Source organism: Cibotium barometz, chromosome 49 (assembly GCF_041138505.1).
Source record: "Cibotium barometz isolate CiBa-2024 chromosome 49, ASM4113850v1, whole genome shotgun sequence".
NCBI classification, from domain to species: Eukaryota; Viridiplantae; Streptophyta; class Polypodiopsida; order Cyatheales; family Cibotiaceae; genus Cibotium; species Cibotium barometz.
In genome coordinates, this window is record NC_141094.1 from 44,752,840 (window position 1) to 44,770,007 (window position 17,168).

Sequence of the window (17,168 nt, forward strand, 5' to 3'; positions counted from 1 at the left end):
TGAAGCCAACAGCCAAAGAGCCTAAGAAGCAAGTCCCAAAGACTACAATAGACCCTAAAAAGACTAAAGGATCAAAACTGAAGGTCCAAAAGAAAAAGAGAAGAAACCCATCGATTACACAAACCTTCCAAAGAAACTCAAAGAGTACCCCAACCCCTGTTGGGAAAGTAGCAAATAAAACAAGCCCAAAAGCTCGCAAAGAAGATGTAAGCTCAAGTAGAGCCACTACGTGACCAAGTGGTCGAATATGAACCATTGACAATGCTTGAGCGTATCCCTGACCGCATTCCACAATTCAAATCATAAAACCACTAAGGGAACCTCTACAGCCAAACTCATGACCATTCTTAAGAAACCACAAAAAGAATTAGTTCCGGTGCCTCTACCTCTAGAATCAAGCAAACTAGATTCTGCATTGCTTCTCTAAAGCTGCTAGTTGAAATCGAAACCATTCCGAGGGAGAAACCAAAAAGTAGAATGAACGCATTGGAATGAGCCACTCAAACGTGGTGGTTCATAGCAATCACATCCCACATCAAACGATGCAAAGAAAGATATGTTGCTACAACCACAACAAAGATGGTAACATAAAGCTAAGATGTCTAGTTTGGAAGATAATAGAGAGCAACATAGGAAAACACTTGCCACTTATTCAATTCACCGCATCAACAAACTGATCATTGAGCACCACAACCATGTGGATGCACTAAAAGGTAATGAATGTAGTGACTGGATCCCAAGGAATCAATGACACCTCCTGAAACCAAATAAGAAATATCTATTCACAAAAATACCTAACGAGCCAAACAACGGAGCACCTATTCATTGAGCTTCATTGGGAAACAAAAGCACAAAGTTTTAAGGTGTGCAACTCAACCTTTCTTAGCTCTCTCAAAGATTATTGGTTGAGTTCCCTTTCTTAGCACCATGACTCATTTCTTGCTGGCCAAGCAAGGCACACTTTAGGAAGTGCCAATCGAACTTGAATTTGCATTGGTGATATCAATACTAACATCTACTAGTTGATAATGCATTTGAAGTCCCCACAAGCAATAATCCAAAAATCAAATGATTTTTTCACTTGTTAGTCCATCCACGATAGTTTTCCTATGCCATAGCACAGGAAAAGATATGGTTTATGTACAAATGGTTAATAAAACATTTCTCGATTGTGGTGGATAATTCTTTGCCCCTGTATTTTAGTTACAATATAGCAATAAGAGGGGCCAGCATTTGATTAAGGCCAACTCTGATGCAATTAGCAACTCTGATGCAATTAGCAACAAGAGGGGCCAGCATTTGATTAAGCCCAACCCTGATGCAATTAGCAAATGTACAAGGCTTTTATAAAATTACATAAAAATATATTCATCATTCAAGAAGGGCTCCTGTGCAAATAATTCCTGTTGGGTGGACTTTCCAAAGAGACCCACCGTCTTGGTGATACCTCCACACGACGCATTCCAAAGACTAATTAAAACACAATGTACAGCACAAGCGAATGTACATGCAGTAGAGCGCTCAGTTCAAAGTTGGTGAGAAGTTGGAAACTCCATACAAAAACCTCACATGCTCACAGCTTGAGCCGGCAGGTCTGGTTCTGTTTCTACTCCTTCCTCGGACCCCCCATTCATATCCTTCTGAACATGGAAAACACAAGCGATGCAAATTTCAGTCATATTTAATATATCTTCAAGGCTGTGCCCCTGGATGACGTGGCCAATTAGAGGGGAGGAACGCCCAAGGGTGAGGACCTAGGCAATAATTTGTGTATCTAAAAGTGAAGGCCCAAAAAAGGGGTTTTAAAAAGAATCCTGTAAGTATAGGTGATGCAACTTATGGCCTTCGATTATGTCTTTAGTGGTTCCAACTAAGGATGTGTTGAGCTGATAGAGTATTAGTAAGTTAGTAACCAACGGGCAAGCGTATAAAGTGGCCTTAAAGCTAAGGACAACCCTCAAGGCTGCATGTATGCAAGCGAGGTGCAGGCTCATTTATCAACACTATCATGTAAGTGGAGATGCAGGGAGTTAGGACCTAAATCAGGCCTTACGACGTATTGATTAGATAAACTATTGGTGGGAGTGCATATTAAAGCTAGGACTGCAAACAGCAGCATTTCATACCTGCACCCTCTTTTGCCTTGCCTTGCAAAGATAGCGCTCGAAGGCACCATGTCCTCGTAAAATCTTTGCACCAGTCCCTTGTCCATCCGGGGGTCCCACGGATTCTTCATCGAGCACGACAGCATCTACTTTCTCAGATGCACTAGTAACATCAGGAACCTGAAAACAAATAGTTTTCACACACTTCATTGAATACTGCACCCATCAGTAACACAAAAACGAAGTCAATTACACAAATGCATGTTGTACCTGTACCACATACACAAATCATCCCACATAAGCCACACACATATATCCCCACTCAAACTCCGGCCAGGGCAATCCTTGTATGCTTACAAAAAGAAGTAACAAGTGGGCTGGCTTCCTCGATACTGTTTGTCACCCTTTAGGTGATACAGACATCCATACATCCATCCACACATACATCCATTCATACATACATACATAAATCTCCCCTCTGCAAGTTGACTGTGCTTTGTGTGCGTCTTTGCTAACCCTAAACATAACAGGTTAGGAGACAGCTTATGTGGACTTGGCACTCTAACAAGTAGGATGCATGCTTGTGCGGGCTATGTGATCGCATTTGTTAATGCTAGACCGCAAACCAAGGTTTGCATGTACCTTCATTCAAAAACATTTCCAAAGAATCCTACCTCGTACATAGCTTCAATCAGAAGCTGTTCCAAAATAGAGCGCAGTCCACGTGCACCAGTGCTCTTAGCCATGGCCTTTTGAGCTATTTTACGTAAGGCGCCTTCAGTAAAGTGTAGTTTTACCTGTCAAAAATACTTACTGAATCAATATTTTGATGGGTACTTTGCCCTTCCCTCTTAAAATGGTAAGAGACTGCATAATTCCAAGTTTGCGACTGCAAAACTCACATGGTTCATGGCAAACATCTTCTTATACTGTTTGCCAAGAGCATTCCGGGGCTCTGTCAATACCTGCATTCGGGGGACACACAATTATAAATTGTTTGCTTTAAACAAACACGTGACATACTGGAAGGTTCAAGGTAAAGATTGATCTATTCTTGATTGAAGCCTCGGATAAAAACAAACATGTTGAGGATTATCAACTTTACATAATGAACAGAGATTTTCTGTGAGAAAAAGCACAAGGGATTTCCACTATACCTGTACAAGTTGATCTTCATTCAAGGCTGCAAGACTGACAAGAACAGGGAACCTTCCAATAAACTCTGGTATCAATCCAAATGTAATAAGATCGCTACTCTCTACCTGTTACATATAAACAAGGACACTATTCACAAGCTGCAGAGAAAGCCTCCTTTGGTATCAAAAATAAGATCACTGCTCTCTACTTGTTCCATAAAGGACAATAATCACAAGGCACAACTATTTAGAGTGCTACCCTGGATAGGAGCACGGAAAGGAGCACCCCCCACGCGCGCACACACATGCACAGGAGAAAAAAAAACATATTCATACACCTATACATAAAGGCACCTTATATGAGTAGCCACCGTTGTTGTGAGCACCCGGGGACCCAACAGTTCCTATTTTAGACACTAGATGGTGGCCAAATATGGCCAGATGGTTAGGAAACGGCTTACGTGGACTTGGCACTCTCCCAAGTAGAGAAATCGAAATCGTCTATGCATGTTGTGGGACATTTGCGTGTCAATATGGCTGGGCTGCAACCTTTTAATGTATGAATTGAGGTGGGATACATTTGCTAGCCACTGTTTCAAATGTGGTGAGATGGGCCACTTTGTCTCCGAATGTCCTAAGAAAGAACAAGTTGTTGCTACTAAGGATATCGTTGATGGGCAGTTGCCCGTGGAAGATGAGCATGATGCTCCTTTACATGATGCCCAGCACATGGATGTACATGTGGATGTTCAGAATGAGGTTGAGCAGCCATGGGTGGAAGTACGTGGTAAAAAAACACGATTTGTTGCCCCGCGGGGGGATTTCTCAGATGCTGTTTGGCGGGGGCCTTTGCGTACTCATCAGGGGCCCTTACATACATATGCTCGTCGCCCTTTGGGTTCAGGTGCCCAGCAACAGACCAGGATTGAGAGGCCGGGAGGCCAACTTTCTCAGGGTATAGGGGCTCTTGGGGTGGATAGAGTAGAACGCTATCCTATTAGAAGTCGCCTAACAAAAGAAGCACAACAACAATTGCCTCTTGTGTTTGGTTCGAAGGGTGAGGTCATCTCGCCATGGGATGGTCATTACCCTTTGGCACGTGCTCCGGAACTCCAAGGGCAGTCTGAGATCACAAATACCATGTCTAAAAATGCAATGCTTCAAAAGGTTCGTGATTTGGCAGATTGTCCTGGGCCTAGTACACGGCCTTGTTGATTCCTTTTCTGGGAAGGCTTATGAAAATTGTACAATGGAATGTAAAGGGTATTTCTTCGCGCCAAAAGCAGTTCAGGCTTTGGCGTACAACTTTTTGTCATGGTTGGTGCAGTTGAACATAAGCAGCATAAGTTGGCTGGCAAAGCCTATGTATATAAGGGGTTTCATGTTTTCTACAACGGACATCCTCCTTCACAGTCAGGTGTTATGTTTGCTGCTCGTTCGCAGTTTCAGCCTTCTCTTGTGATTCAAGATGTTCATGGAAGATTTCTAGTGATACAGATTGTTTGGGATGATACGCCTTTATGGTTGTTAGGGGTGTATGCTCCAAATAATACTCGTGCACGCCGTTTGCTGTGGAATGACTTGTGTGCTCTTTCAATCTCTCATCCTGACTTTGTGATGGGACACTTTAATATGTGTGTCTCCAGGGAGCAAGCCACGTCGCCTCATTCTGTAATGGATGGCCCGGAGAGAATGGCGTGGGAAGCTTTTGCAGCAAGGTCGCTAAAACAAGACATGTGGTCTTGGTTGCATCCAAATGAAAGCGGTTACACTTATGCCTCACAACAGTTTCGGGGCACTTATGCTAGATTGGATAGGATGTATATTTTACATCAAGATCTCTTTTTGTCAGAGGTTCTTACTATGATGGTTGATCAGCAACAGGTTTTCTCGGATCATTGGCCGCCTGTGTTTGAAATGGTCTATCATCCTGTGGATGCATATAAAGGCTTGTTGGGACGCTTGCCTTTGCGCTTAAATCACACTTTTTTGGAGCATGAAGTTTTTTATGTTTATATGCCTCAGTTGATACGACATTTCTCCACAAGAGTGTCCGTGGCTGATTATCATGCTTGGCCAGTGTTCCTTACCAACACTCGGAAATTGGCGCAGCATTATGGTCTTGCTAATGCCTCTATACAAAAACAGCATGTGGCTCTTCTTGAGTCGCTTTTAAAGGGCTTGCAGGCGTTCATGTTTACTGACTTTATGGATGTGGATGCCATAGAATGGCTGAAAAAGGAGCTATCTAGGGTGCAAGAAGCACAATATGTTCGCTTTAAACTACTTGCACATCTTGATGCTTTGCGGGATGCTAATTGTCAATCTCATCGCTTCTATGATAAGTTGCATCAAAAACATATGCGTGAGAATATTGTTAGGCTGATGGATGCCCAAGGCAACCTTGTTACTCAACCTTCTGAGGTTATTCAGCATTGCATCAGGTTTTATGAAGATTTGCTTGCCCCTCGAGAGGATGTCTCGCCGGCTGTCCTGGCTGCAAGGAGTCATTGTTTGCTGAAGTACGATATCACGTTGACCCTGATGTGGCGGTTCAGCTTGATGCTCCTGTTACTCAAGGGGAAGTGGAAGCTGTTCTCTCCAAACTTCCCATGGGAAAGAGCCTTGGTTGGGATGGTTTGACAAATGAGTTTTTTCGAAAATATGCTGATCAGCTTGCAGAGTCTTTGACGCTTATTTGTCAAAGGGTTTGGGATGAGGGATATATGCCTGCCGATTGGAAGTTGGGCATACTTCGTTTGTTGCCCAAAGTCCCTTCGCCTACTTCTTTGGCTCAATGGCACCCGATCTCACTTATGGGTATTATGTATAAAATCTTTACAAAGATTTTTGCCAATCGCTTGCAGAAGGTGCTTCCTACTCTTATTCATCCATATCAATATGGATTTGTGCATGGCAGGAATATTTTGCATAATATTCTTAATGTTCAAATTGGAGTGGATTATGCCAAGGCAAAGAAGCAAGAGATTGTGATAGTGCAGCTGGATCTTGAAAAAGCTTTTGATCATGTCAGCTGGTCTTTCCTTTCTCAGTTAATGACAACCATGGGCTTTGGTCCCAAAATGGCTAATTTGGTGCATTTACTTGGCTCTGGCTCTATCACGCCGATTATGCTCAATGGAGGACTTTCGGATGATATTTCTCTCACCCGTTCTCTCCGGCAGGGCTGTCCTCTTAGCCCTCTTTTCTTTGCCATTGCCACTCATCCTATGTTATCTCGCCTAGATGCTATGGCATCGCATGGTGAAGTGGTTGGTTTGCATCTCCCTCATGGCAAGCAATTGGTTGCTCAAGCCCTTGCAGATGACACTTTTATGTTTCTCAGGGCCGAAAAAGCCAATATAGATCGAGCAATGGAAGCTTGGAATAATTTTGCATTGGCTTCTGGGCTGAAAATAAATTCAACAAAATCAGCCCTCATTGTATGCACGGAATTTCATCTTGAGGCATTAGGGTGCCTAGGGGCTGCTTTACTGGATGTCCGCTTGCATATGGTGGCGCGTAGGTGGACGCTTTTTCAGGATATGTGTTTGCAGGAGCAGCAGCCCTGGGTATTCATGGCTCGTGACTTGATTGAGTTGGAGGGATTGTCACATGGGCGGACACGTGTGCAGGCTTCATGGTGGGACATTGTGAATGCGGCTCATCCTGTCCGTATTCGCTCATCTCACATTTTATCGCATATTCTCCTTTCTTGGCATGAAGTTCTACTGTCACCATTGAGCTATCTAATGGTCCTCTTATCTTCTTGTATGAGCTTTGGGCTTTGGATGAGCATACTCCGTAGTGGTGCTCCATCGCTAGGACTGGCACGGCGTGATTCGTAGTGCCAGGGACGGGTGGATTGCACACGGTGTATGTTTCTGGATTACCACCGCTAGGACTGGCACGGCGTGATCCGTAGTGCCAGGGACGGGTGGATTGTACACTGTGTGTGTACCTGGAATTGACTTTCCGGTGGGCCTACTTGTGCCCGGAAATGTCAAGTATTGTGCAAGTACATGAACGGAGATTATCCTTTAACAATGTTGCATTGTGCACTCATGTTTGCCTGCCTGTGAAATGTTTTCGCGTAAACTGGTTTCGTTTGCATGCCTGACATGTGTGTCTAGCTCAGGGGTCGGGGACGCCCTCCCGTGAGCCGTGGAATGCCTTGTCTTCTGACAGGTTTTGTGGCGTGTGAACAGGTGGGAAATCCTTATTTTAATAAGAGTTTTAAGTTATAAGCCTTATAACTTACAGGTTTCATACTTCATTAAAAGTAGGTGGACACTTTATAAGTGTGGGCACCCTCTTTTGGCCTGGGCACCCTTTTATAGCATGTGGGGTGGGGGTTGGCCACCTACCCCACCTGCCACACCCAATCCTTTGCATGGGAAGAAGGCGCCTCACTTCCAGCCCTCTCCCTTGCATTCGTGAGGAGAAAAACACGACTGCTTGCTGGGATTTTGAGAAAACAGGCCGTACAGCAGCTGGAGCACTCATTATTCTCGTGAAACAGGTCGTACAGCTCCTATTCCAACTATTGTTTGAGGACTGAACCACTCAGCAAGTACAGCAGGTATATTATCCTCATTTCTTGCTGATTCTGGTCGTACAGTAGGTACAGCAGGTACAGGAAGTACAATATCATCATTACCTGTTCATTCTGGCCGTATAGCATCTTTGGAACCCTTTTCCCATGGACTGAATGGTACAGCTTCTCTCTTTTCACTTCCACGCGTGGATTCAGGTCTGGACAGTTCTCTTTTTCTCTCACGTGTGTACTCAAAACAGCTAGCAGGAGCCCTCTTCACTTCCCCGTGTGATTCAGGTCAGTACAAGCATTCACGTGTGATTCATATCAGCAACAGGTCTCTTCACTCCCACGTGTGATTCAGGTCAGGCCAGTGGGGTTATCCGCATGGATTTAGGTCATACGCATTCCCTACAAGTGACCCAGGTTGTTTCACTCTTCCTACTGGCTGTACGGTGGCTCCAGAAGATTTTTCATCGCGAAGAACGAGGAATTCTCCTGCTCCTCCTATGTCTGGACTCCTCTTCCATTCACCGAGTCAACTCCGTGAGGGTGCCCCATCGCTAGGATTGGCACGGCGTGATCCGTAGTGCCAGGGACGGGTGGATTGCACGCGGAGTGTGACTCTAGAAGGTGCTATGGACGGGGCAGCCCTTGGTGACTGCAGACTCGGCATCAACAAACATATTCGGGTTTGATACTTTGTTTTCATTGTGCATTGCTTATTGGAAATCTGGCCTTGGGCCCGTGTACTTGTAACAAATTCTCCCAAGTAATAATATCATTCCTTGGGGGGGGGCCGGCCGTTCCGGCCTCAGTGTGGTGTCATCTATCTATGCTCAGAGTTGTTAATTACTTTTTTTTTGCTATTTTTGTCTTGTGCTATTGTCTTTTAAGAGTGTATATTAAAGTGCTAATTGGAGAAGTGAGTCCAGGAAGGGGTGACCCCTGCTTGGGTCTCGTTTCAGTGGTATCAGAGCACGATTCTTCCTTTTTCTACATTGGGAGACGATCCAAAGGCTTCCTGACCACTCTCCATTAGTGACTTTACTCTTATTATGGCTAGCCAAGCAAGTAGCAAGGAAGTGCCAAATTCAAAGGGGCACTCCAGTGGAACACAAGCAAGTGGACGGATGCCTTATGCCCGTGATCATGTATGGTTGGGACAGCCGTCCCGTGGCAAGGAGAAAATGCAGGAGCAAGAGCAAGAGCCAAGTGCCATGAATGCTGAAATTCAGCGTATGCGAGAGCTTCTCCATGCCAGGGAGATGGAATTGGCCAGCCTACGTGAGGACCCACACATTCAACAAGTGCTAGATGCAAAGAAAAAGGAGGCAACCGTCTTTCAAGACTTTGAAGCTTTGGCTCGTGGATCAGGGCTGAAACCTCGTGAGCTAGCTCTTTCATTCTTAGTGGACAAGGGTGATGTATTGCAGGGCCAGGATGGGGAGCTTGTTATAAAGAGATCTCCATTGGTGGACATGCCTGGGATAGCCTCTCCAAAGCTGAAATCTGCTGTCCACAAAGAGGAGCCTTCCATTACATCCCGACGTGATTCTACCTTACATGGGAGGCATAGCCATGCCTATGAAGGTAACATTACTTCTAGAGATGATCGTTACAAGCCTCATTCTTCATCTTTGCAGGTTTCTCATGGGCTTAGAGAGCACCGACATCCCCGTACTACTACTTTACCTGTTGAACTCTCCCGTGAAGAGCCATTTCTTCATGCTCCCACCTCCACACCCTCTCCGGATTATGCTTATGCTGCAAGAGATAGTGGTGGGGCTACACACATGCATGCAGGTACAGCACATGGTTCACGTCCACCTATGCCACCTATGTATGCAGGAGCATCTATGGATGCCAGGGCTGATCCACATGAACGTGGAATCAAGAGAAAGCATGGGGATTATGAGCATCATGTTCATAAGCAAAAGGAATTCAAAGCCGGGGACAAATCCGTCAAGTTCGGGACATATCATGGTGAGTTTGATGCTTCCAAGGCTATGTCATTTGTTTCCCAGTTTGACATTGCTTTTAGTGATGAGGATTTTTCAGAAAAGTCCAAGGTGAGGCATGCCAGCATGTTCTTGAAGGGCACGGCCGCTCATTGGTGGCTTGCAGAAAAGCTCTCAGGCACTCCCGTGGACACTTGGGCTGAATTCAAAACTAGATTCTATGCCCAATTCTTACCCCCTAATGCCAAAAAGAACATCCGCAAGAAGTGGGATTGGGTTAAGCAGAATGAAGGTGAGTCAGTTCATGCTTATGTATCCAAGTTTTGGAAAACACTCTTGGAAGTTTCCCCTATTATGCAGGTAAATGATGAGGAACGCAAGAGAAAGTTTGAATCGGGACTCCAACCGGTTTACCAATCGGGCTTGGAGTTGTACCCAAACCACACTCTACAACAGCTCATTTCAGCTGCTTTGGCCACCGAGCAATTGGAGCAAAAGCTGAAGCAAAACTATAGAGATGGACATGCTCAAAAGGGGAAGGACAAGGCTGTCCCAAATCTGCATAAGGGTGGACAGCCACCTAAAAGGGACTCCAATGAAGTTAAGGGAGCTCCAAAAGCTGAAAGTACCTCAGAGAAGAAGCGTCCCAACAAAAGGCCTAACTATGGACTTACTCCGGAACAAAGGGTGCAATATATACGTGACGGTAAGTGCTTTTCTTGTGGTAGTAAAGATCACATGGTCCGGCAATGCCCAAAGAAAGCAGGCAAAGAGGATGCAAAGGAAACCAAGGTTAATGTGCATATGGTGCCCGATGTACAAGGGGGGACAGCCCATGATGCTTTGGATAGGATGGTATGCAAGGCATGGGGACAGCTCAAAGATCAGCCCGCATTATTTATGTTTGATGATTGTGCCACGGACAACTTCATATCATTGGAAATGGCTACAGCATTGGGCATTAGTGTGGGTGACATGGGACCGGAGATTGAGGCCGGAGGTGCATTTGTTGGCAAGAAAGTCAAGGTCACACCTCTTATTGGCAAGCTTCGCATGCATTTTCAGGGATATTTGGACCATGAGAACTTCCTCATTGCACCATTAAATGGGTGTGACGTATTGCTTGGAAAGCCTTGGCACTCCCGTCTTGATCCTCGCAAGGCTTACAAGACCAACCGGATCACATTTATGCATAGGGGCAAAGAGCATGTTATTGATGCCGGTGTGGAAGGGAATTCTATCCCTATTGTATCCCACATACAAATAAATAAAGCCATGAGAAAGGGTCTTTGCTCGTACATGATTTTTGTTCGTGATAGAGTAGACCATGTTGATCATTCTCTTGATTCTCTCACATGTGATAGGCTGGAATTTTTGAAACAATATGAAGATTGCTTTACAGATTCACTTCCAGGGGAGCTACCACCACCACGGCCGGAGGATCATCGTATAGACCTTGTGCCTGGCAGTTCTCCACCAAATAGGCCGGCATACCGTGTGAGTGCATCACAGCAGGAGGAGATCATGAAGCAAGTCAATGAGCTCATGCAAAAAGGTTTGATCCGCCCTAGCTCTTCACCGTATTGCTCTCCCGTACTTCTAGTGCAGAAGAAGGATCTCTCTTATCGTATGTGTGTGGATTATCGGGCTCTAAATATGCTAACCATCAAGAATAGGTTTCCTATTCCTCGCATTGATGATATTTTGGATAGATTGGATGGCTCGGCATATTTCAGCCGGATTGATTTGAAGAGTGGATATCATCAAGTACGCGTAGTACCAGAGGATGTGCATAAGACCGCTTTCAGGACAGCATTTGGTTTGTATGAGTATCTTGTTATGCCTTTCGGTCTTACAAATGCTCCTGCCACTTTTAACCGTATGATGGACAGGATTTTTAGAGATCATCGATCTTTCACTGGAGTTTTCTTCGATGACATCTTGGTTTATTCCAAGAGTGAAGAAGAGCACAGAAAGCATTTGGCCATAGTCTTTGAAGAACTCCGAAAGCATAGACTTCACATCAATGCTAAGAAGAGTGAGTTCTTCCTCTCCGAAATTCATTATCTTGGGCATATTGTTTCTCAAGATGGCATACGAATGGATCCCGCCAAGATTGAGGCTATCAAGAATTGGCCTGAACTCAAGTCAGTGCATGAGGTTCGTAGTTTTCTTGGGTTATGCTCATACTATAGACGGTTCATATGGCATTTTGCTTTGATTGCTGCCCCTCTTCATCAGTTGACAAAGAAGAAAGTCCCCTTTCAGTGGACTTCATTGGAAAGCAAAGCTTTCTATTCACTAAAGGATGCAATCATATGTTGATCATTCCTGACTTGCACAAGCCATTCTTTGTGGAATGTGATGCATGTGGAGATTGTTTAGGTGCTGTCCTAAACCAGGAAGGACACCCCGTGGCATTTGAGAGCCGCCGTTTGCGTGATACGGAGCTTTCTTTGGGGATCTATGAGAAGGAGCTATTGGCAGTGGTTCATGCATTGACCATATGGAAGCACTATCTTCTGGGTGCAGAGTTGATGGTGAAGACCGATAACCAAAGCTTACGGTGTTTTCTCACACAAACTAAGCTCTCAGAGAAGCATATGCGGATGGCAAATTTCCTCTCTATGTTTCATTTTCAGATTGTGCATACACCGGGAAACAAGAATGTGGTGGCCGATGCATTGTCTCGAAGGCCGTATGTAGCTTCTATCTCTATTGCCTCTCATGGAGACTTGTCGTCTATGCAAAATAAGTACCATATAGATGCTGATTTTTCAGATTTATGGGCTGATTTGGTGGCTGGTCATACTCATGCATCATATGTGATCAAAGATGGGTATCTCCTTAAAGATAATTGCCTTTGTGTGCTCACAGATTTGAGGCAAAAAGTGTTGGAAGAATGCCATGCTCCACCGTATGCAGGACATAGAGGTATTCTACCTACTACTCATATGGTTGAACGCTACTTCTTTTGGCCAGGGATGAGGAAGGACATTGAGGCTTATGTACGTGCTTGCCTTACTTGCCAAAAGGTCAAGTTTGATCGTCAGAAGTCTCCTGGATTGCTTCTACCATTGCCTATTCCCTCACAGCCATGGGAGAGTATAGCTATGGATTTCATCATGGATTTGCCTCGCACTCAGCAAGGTAATGATGCTATATGGACTATCGTTGACCGGTTTAGCAAGCAAGCTCATTTCTTGCCGGTCAAGAAGACGATCAAGGCAGATCATATGGCAAAAGTTTTCTTATCACACAGGTATTCAAGCATCATGGTATGCCTAAATCTATTGTGGGTGACCGTGATCCTCGAACTACCAGTCTCTTCTGGAGAGCACTTTTTGACAATATGGGCACAAAGCTGAATTTTTCATCCGCTTTTCATCCTCAATCCGATGGTCAAAGTGAAGCAGCAAATTCAGCCGTATTGGACCTTCTCAAATGCTATGTGGCTGATCAAAAGACTTTGTGGGAAAAGTATTTGCCACTTGTGGAGTTTGCATACAAGAACACGGTGCATGCTTCTACTGGGAAGGCTCCCTTTGAGATAGTTTATGGCAAAGTGGTATTGCCTCCCATCCTACGTACTAAGGATGAGATTTTTGCTGCTGATGACTTTGTCAGGGACTTGGATGTTGCCTTTGCACAGGTTCGGACAGCCATAGCCCGTTCTCAAGAGAAGCATAAGAAGGCTGCAGACCAGCATAGAAAGCATTTGGATGTCAAGGTAAATGATTGGGTATTGCTGAAATTCGAAAAAGCTAGACTCCGTAAGAGATCTGGTAAGGAGGGGATGTTTCCCAAGCTCTCATCCAGGTATTATGGGCCTTTCAAGGTCATTGAGCAGATCAATGAAGTTGCTTTTCGTTTAGCATTGCCATCCCATTGGAAGATACATAATGCTTTCCATGTTAGCCTCTTACGAAAGTATGTGGGTCCGAACCAAGTCTTCCTATCATTGAGGATCCACCAGAAGTGGATGAGTTGGAAGAGATTTTGCAACCGGAGCAGATTGTGTTCCATAAACAGCGTAAGCTACCTGCAGGCAAGCTTGTGAGACGCTATTTGGTGAAGTTCAAGAACTATCTCCCCATTGATGCTAAGTGGGTTCATGAGGACTACTTCAAAGATTATCCGCAGCTTCTCCATGACTATTTGGAAGCTTTTCAGTTGCGGACAACTGTTTAGAAGACGGGGAGGATGTCACCATTGAGCTATCTAATGGTCCTCTTATCTTCTTGTATGAGCTTTGGGCTCTGGATGAGCATACTCCGTAGTGGTGCTCCATCGCTAGGACTGGCACGGCGTGATTCGTAGTGCCAGGGACGGGTGGATTGCACACGGTGTATGTTTCTGGATTACCACCGCTAGGACTGGCACGGCGTGATCCGTAGTGCCAGGGACGGGTGGATTGTACACTGTGTGTGTACCTGGAATTGACTTTCCGGTGGGCCTGCTTGTGCCCGGAAATGTCAAGTATTGTGCAAGTACATGAACGGAGATTATCCTTTAACAATGTTGCATTGTGCACTCATGTTTGCCTGCCTGTGAAATGTTTTCGCGTAAACTGGTTTCGTTTGCATGCCTGACATGTGTGTCTAGCTCAGGGGTCGGGGACGCCCTCCCGTGAGCCGTGGAATGCCTTGTCTTCTGACAGGTTTTGTGGCGTGTGAACAGGTGGGAAATCCTTATTTTAATAAGAGTTTTAAGTTATAAGCCTTATAACTTACAGGTTTCATACTTCATTAAAAGTAGGTGGACACTTTATAAGTGTGGGCACCCTCTTTTGGCCTGGGCACCCTTTTATAGCATGTGGGGTGGGGGTTGGCCACCTACCCCACCTACCACACCCAATCCTTTGCATGGGAAGAAGGCGCCTCACTTCCAGCCCTCTCCCTTGCATTCGTGAGGAGAAAAACACGACTGCTTGCTGGGATTTTGAGAAAACAGGCCGTACAGCAGCTGGAGCACTCATTATTCTCGTGAAACAGGTCGTACAGCTCCTATTCCAACTATTGTTTGAGGACTGAACCACTCAGCAAGTACAGCAGGTATATTATCCTCATTTCTTGCTGATTCTGGTCGTACAGTAGGTACAGCAGGTACAGGAAGTACAATATCATCATTACCTGTTCATTCTGGCCGTACAGCATCTTTGGAACCCTTTTCCCATGGACTGAATGGTACAGCTTCTCTCTTTTCACTTCCACGCGTGGATTCAGGTCTGGACAGTTCTCTTTTTCTCTCACGTGTGTACTCAAAACAGCTAGCAGGAGCCCTCTTCACTTCCCCGTGTGATTCAGGTCAGTACAAGCATTCACGTGTGATTCAGATCAGCAACAGGTCTCTTCACTCCCACGTGTGATTCAGGTCAGGCCAGTGGGGTTATCCGCGTGGATTTAGGTCATACGCATTCCCTACAAGTGACCCAGGTTGTTTCACTCTTCCTACTGGCTGTACGGAGAACGAGGAATTCTCCTGCTCTCCTATGTCTGGACTCCTCTTCCATTCACCGAGTCAACTCCGTGAGGGTGCCCCATCGCTAGGATTGGCACAGCGTGATCCGTAGTGCCAGGGACGGGTGGATTGCACACGGAGTGTGACTCTGGAAGGTGCTATGGACGGGGCAGCCCTTGGTGACTGCAGACTCGGCATCAACAAACATATTCGGGTTTGATACTTTGTTTTCATTGTGCATTGCTTATTGGAAATCTGGCCTTGGGCCCGTGTACTTGTAACAAATTCTCCCAAGTAATAATATCATTCCTTGGGGGGGGGCCGGCCGTTCCGGCCTCAGTGTGGTGTCATCTATCTATGCTCAGAGTTGTTAATTACTTTTTTTTTGCTATTTTTGTCTTGTGCTATTGTCTTTTAAGAGTGTATATTAAAGTGCTAATTGGAGAAGTGAGTCCAGGAAGGGGTGACCCCTGCTTGGGTCTCGTTTCATCTACTATTGGCTCGGTGGGATCCTGGTCATAAAAGACTACTTTTGAGCTCTTTGCAGTTCGAAACATTTGTGGAGTCGCGTGTCATTGTTTGGCCAAACAGAGATGCTTCACGCATATGACTCAACCGCATGGTCAGGTTAGGCTTGGTTAGAATCCGAGATGCTGTGATACCTGGTCGTGACAGGCCAGATTCGTTTCGTCCTATTCGGCAGCACTTTAGGGTTCCTCGGACATTTCAGCCACTATGGGTTGACATCATGCATGCAGTTGAGCCTTTTACTCCATTGCCTCGGCCATCTGCAGATCAGCCTTGGCTTGATTGGGCACTATGTAAATCTGGTGACTTGATATCACTTTCAGCTAACCAGGTCTATCATAAGCTCGTATCAGAGAAAGACTGGGTTTCAGCCAAGGCCAATAAGGTGTGGGGATTGCACAAGTCTAAATCATGGTGGCAGAAAACACTTATGCGTGGTTGGCAGTCTAAACTCCCTTACCAAGGTAAGGTTTTCATTTGGAGGATGTTGGTGGGAGGGTTACCTACACGGGATCAGCTCAGCCGTCGTAAAATTACATTGGCCTCTTGCTTCTTCTGCACGACATGCACTGAAACAGTTATGCATCTGTTCATGAGTTGTCCAGTGGCCCGTCAGATTTGGTCTTTTGTCTCTCGCGTTTGGGAGGCAGTAGAGAGGTCTACTGTTTCGGCTCATCAGTGGATATTTGGGATTTGTCCTCAAGTCATTACTTCGGACAGTCACCTTGTGATATTCCATTTCCTTAGATGGACAAGACTTTGGCATATTTGGACTACACGGAATGGGTTCATCTTTGATTCCTTGTCTGGAATACATGGGCACATTCTACGTATCCGCGGTTTGCTGCTTTGGCACTTTTCTTCTCTTCTCTCAGCTCAGCTATACTGGATGTAGATGTTATTTCGTTATGGTCTACGGCGGCTCGGCTGGCTCATCTTTGATGCTTTTATCTGGGATACTTATTTGGCTAGGAGGCTTTCTTATTAGTGTACAGGTTTGCATGGTCATGATCCTTTAGAGGATCTTTTGTGGGGGTTTTTTTGGGGCCATAGGTTCTGTGTGAGCCATGTGGCTGATGTACATTCTTACATATAATATAAAACACCATTTCACGAAAAAAAAAAGAGAGAGAGAGACTCAATATGCTAGTGGCAAAATGTTTGGAATGCTTGCTTGATTATCATTGAAAAGAGTGCCTTTAAATAGACTCTACACATGCTGCCAATACAGCTTCAAAATTTGTGGTTAGGTGAGTGATTAGGTGTGAGTGGGTGGCTCCATGATTCTCTCCACCTTTTCTCCTAAATCAGCTCCTTGATTCTAGGAGAGGTAGATGATGCCCCTTTGACTTGTGCCTTGTGGTTACTTTTTGGATTTTATCCACTCTCTTTTACAAGAGTGTGTGCACATGCCTTAATGCTTTTGTACTTGGATAAGGCT

General features: G+C 45.2%; 1 protein-coding gene across 6 annotated transcripts in view; it reads right to left on the minus strand.

Moving 5' to 3' along the window:
* Window positions 1-1,053: 1,053 nt before the first annotated feature.
* Window positions 1,054-17,168, minus strand: part of LOC147610625 (CLP protease regulatory subunit CLPX1, mitochondrial-like) — an 82,307-nt gene continuing 66,192 nt past the window's right edge. For all 6 annotated transcript variants that reach the window (XM_086786122.1, XM_086786125.1, XM_086786124.1 and 3 more), the window contains 5 exons: window positions 3,263-3,367; window positions 3,008-3,070; window positions 2,780-2,902; window positions 2,127-2,285; window positions 1,054-1,640 (listed from right to left, as the gene is read on the minus strand). In XM_086786122.1, coding sequence (XP_086642248.1) covers window positions 1,566-1,640; window positions 2,127-2,285; window positions 2,780-2,902; window positions 3,008-3,070; window positions 3,263-3,367 — 525 coding nt within the window. In that variant the 3' untranslated portion in view covers window positions 1,054-1,565. The remainder of the gene's footprint in view (window positions 1,641-2,126; window positions 2,286-2,779; window positions 2,903-3,007; window positions 3,071-3,262; window positions 3,368-17,168) is intronic.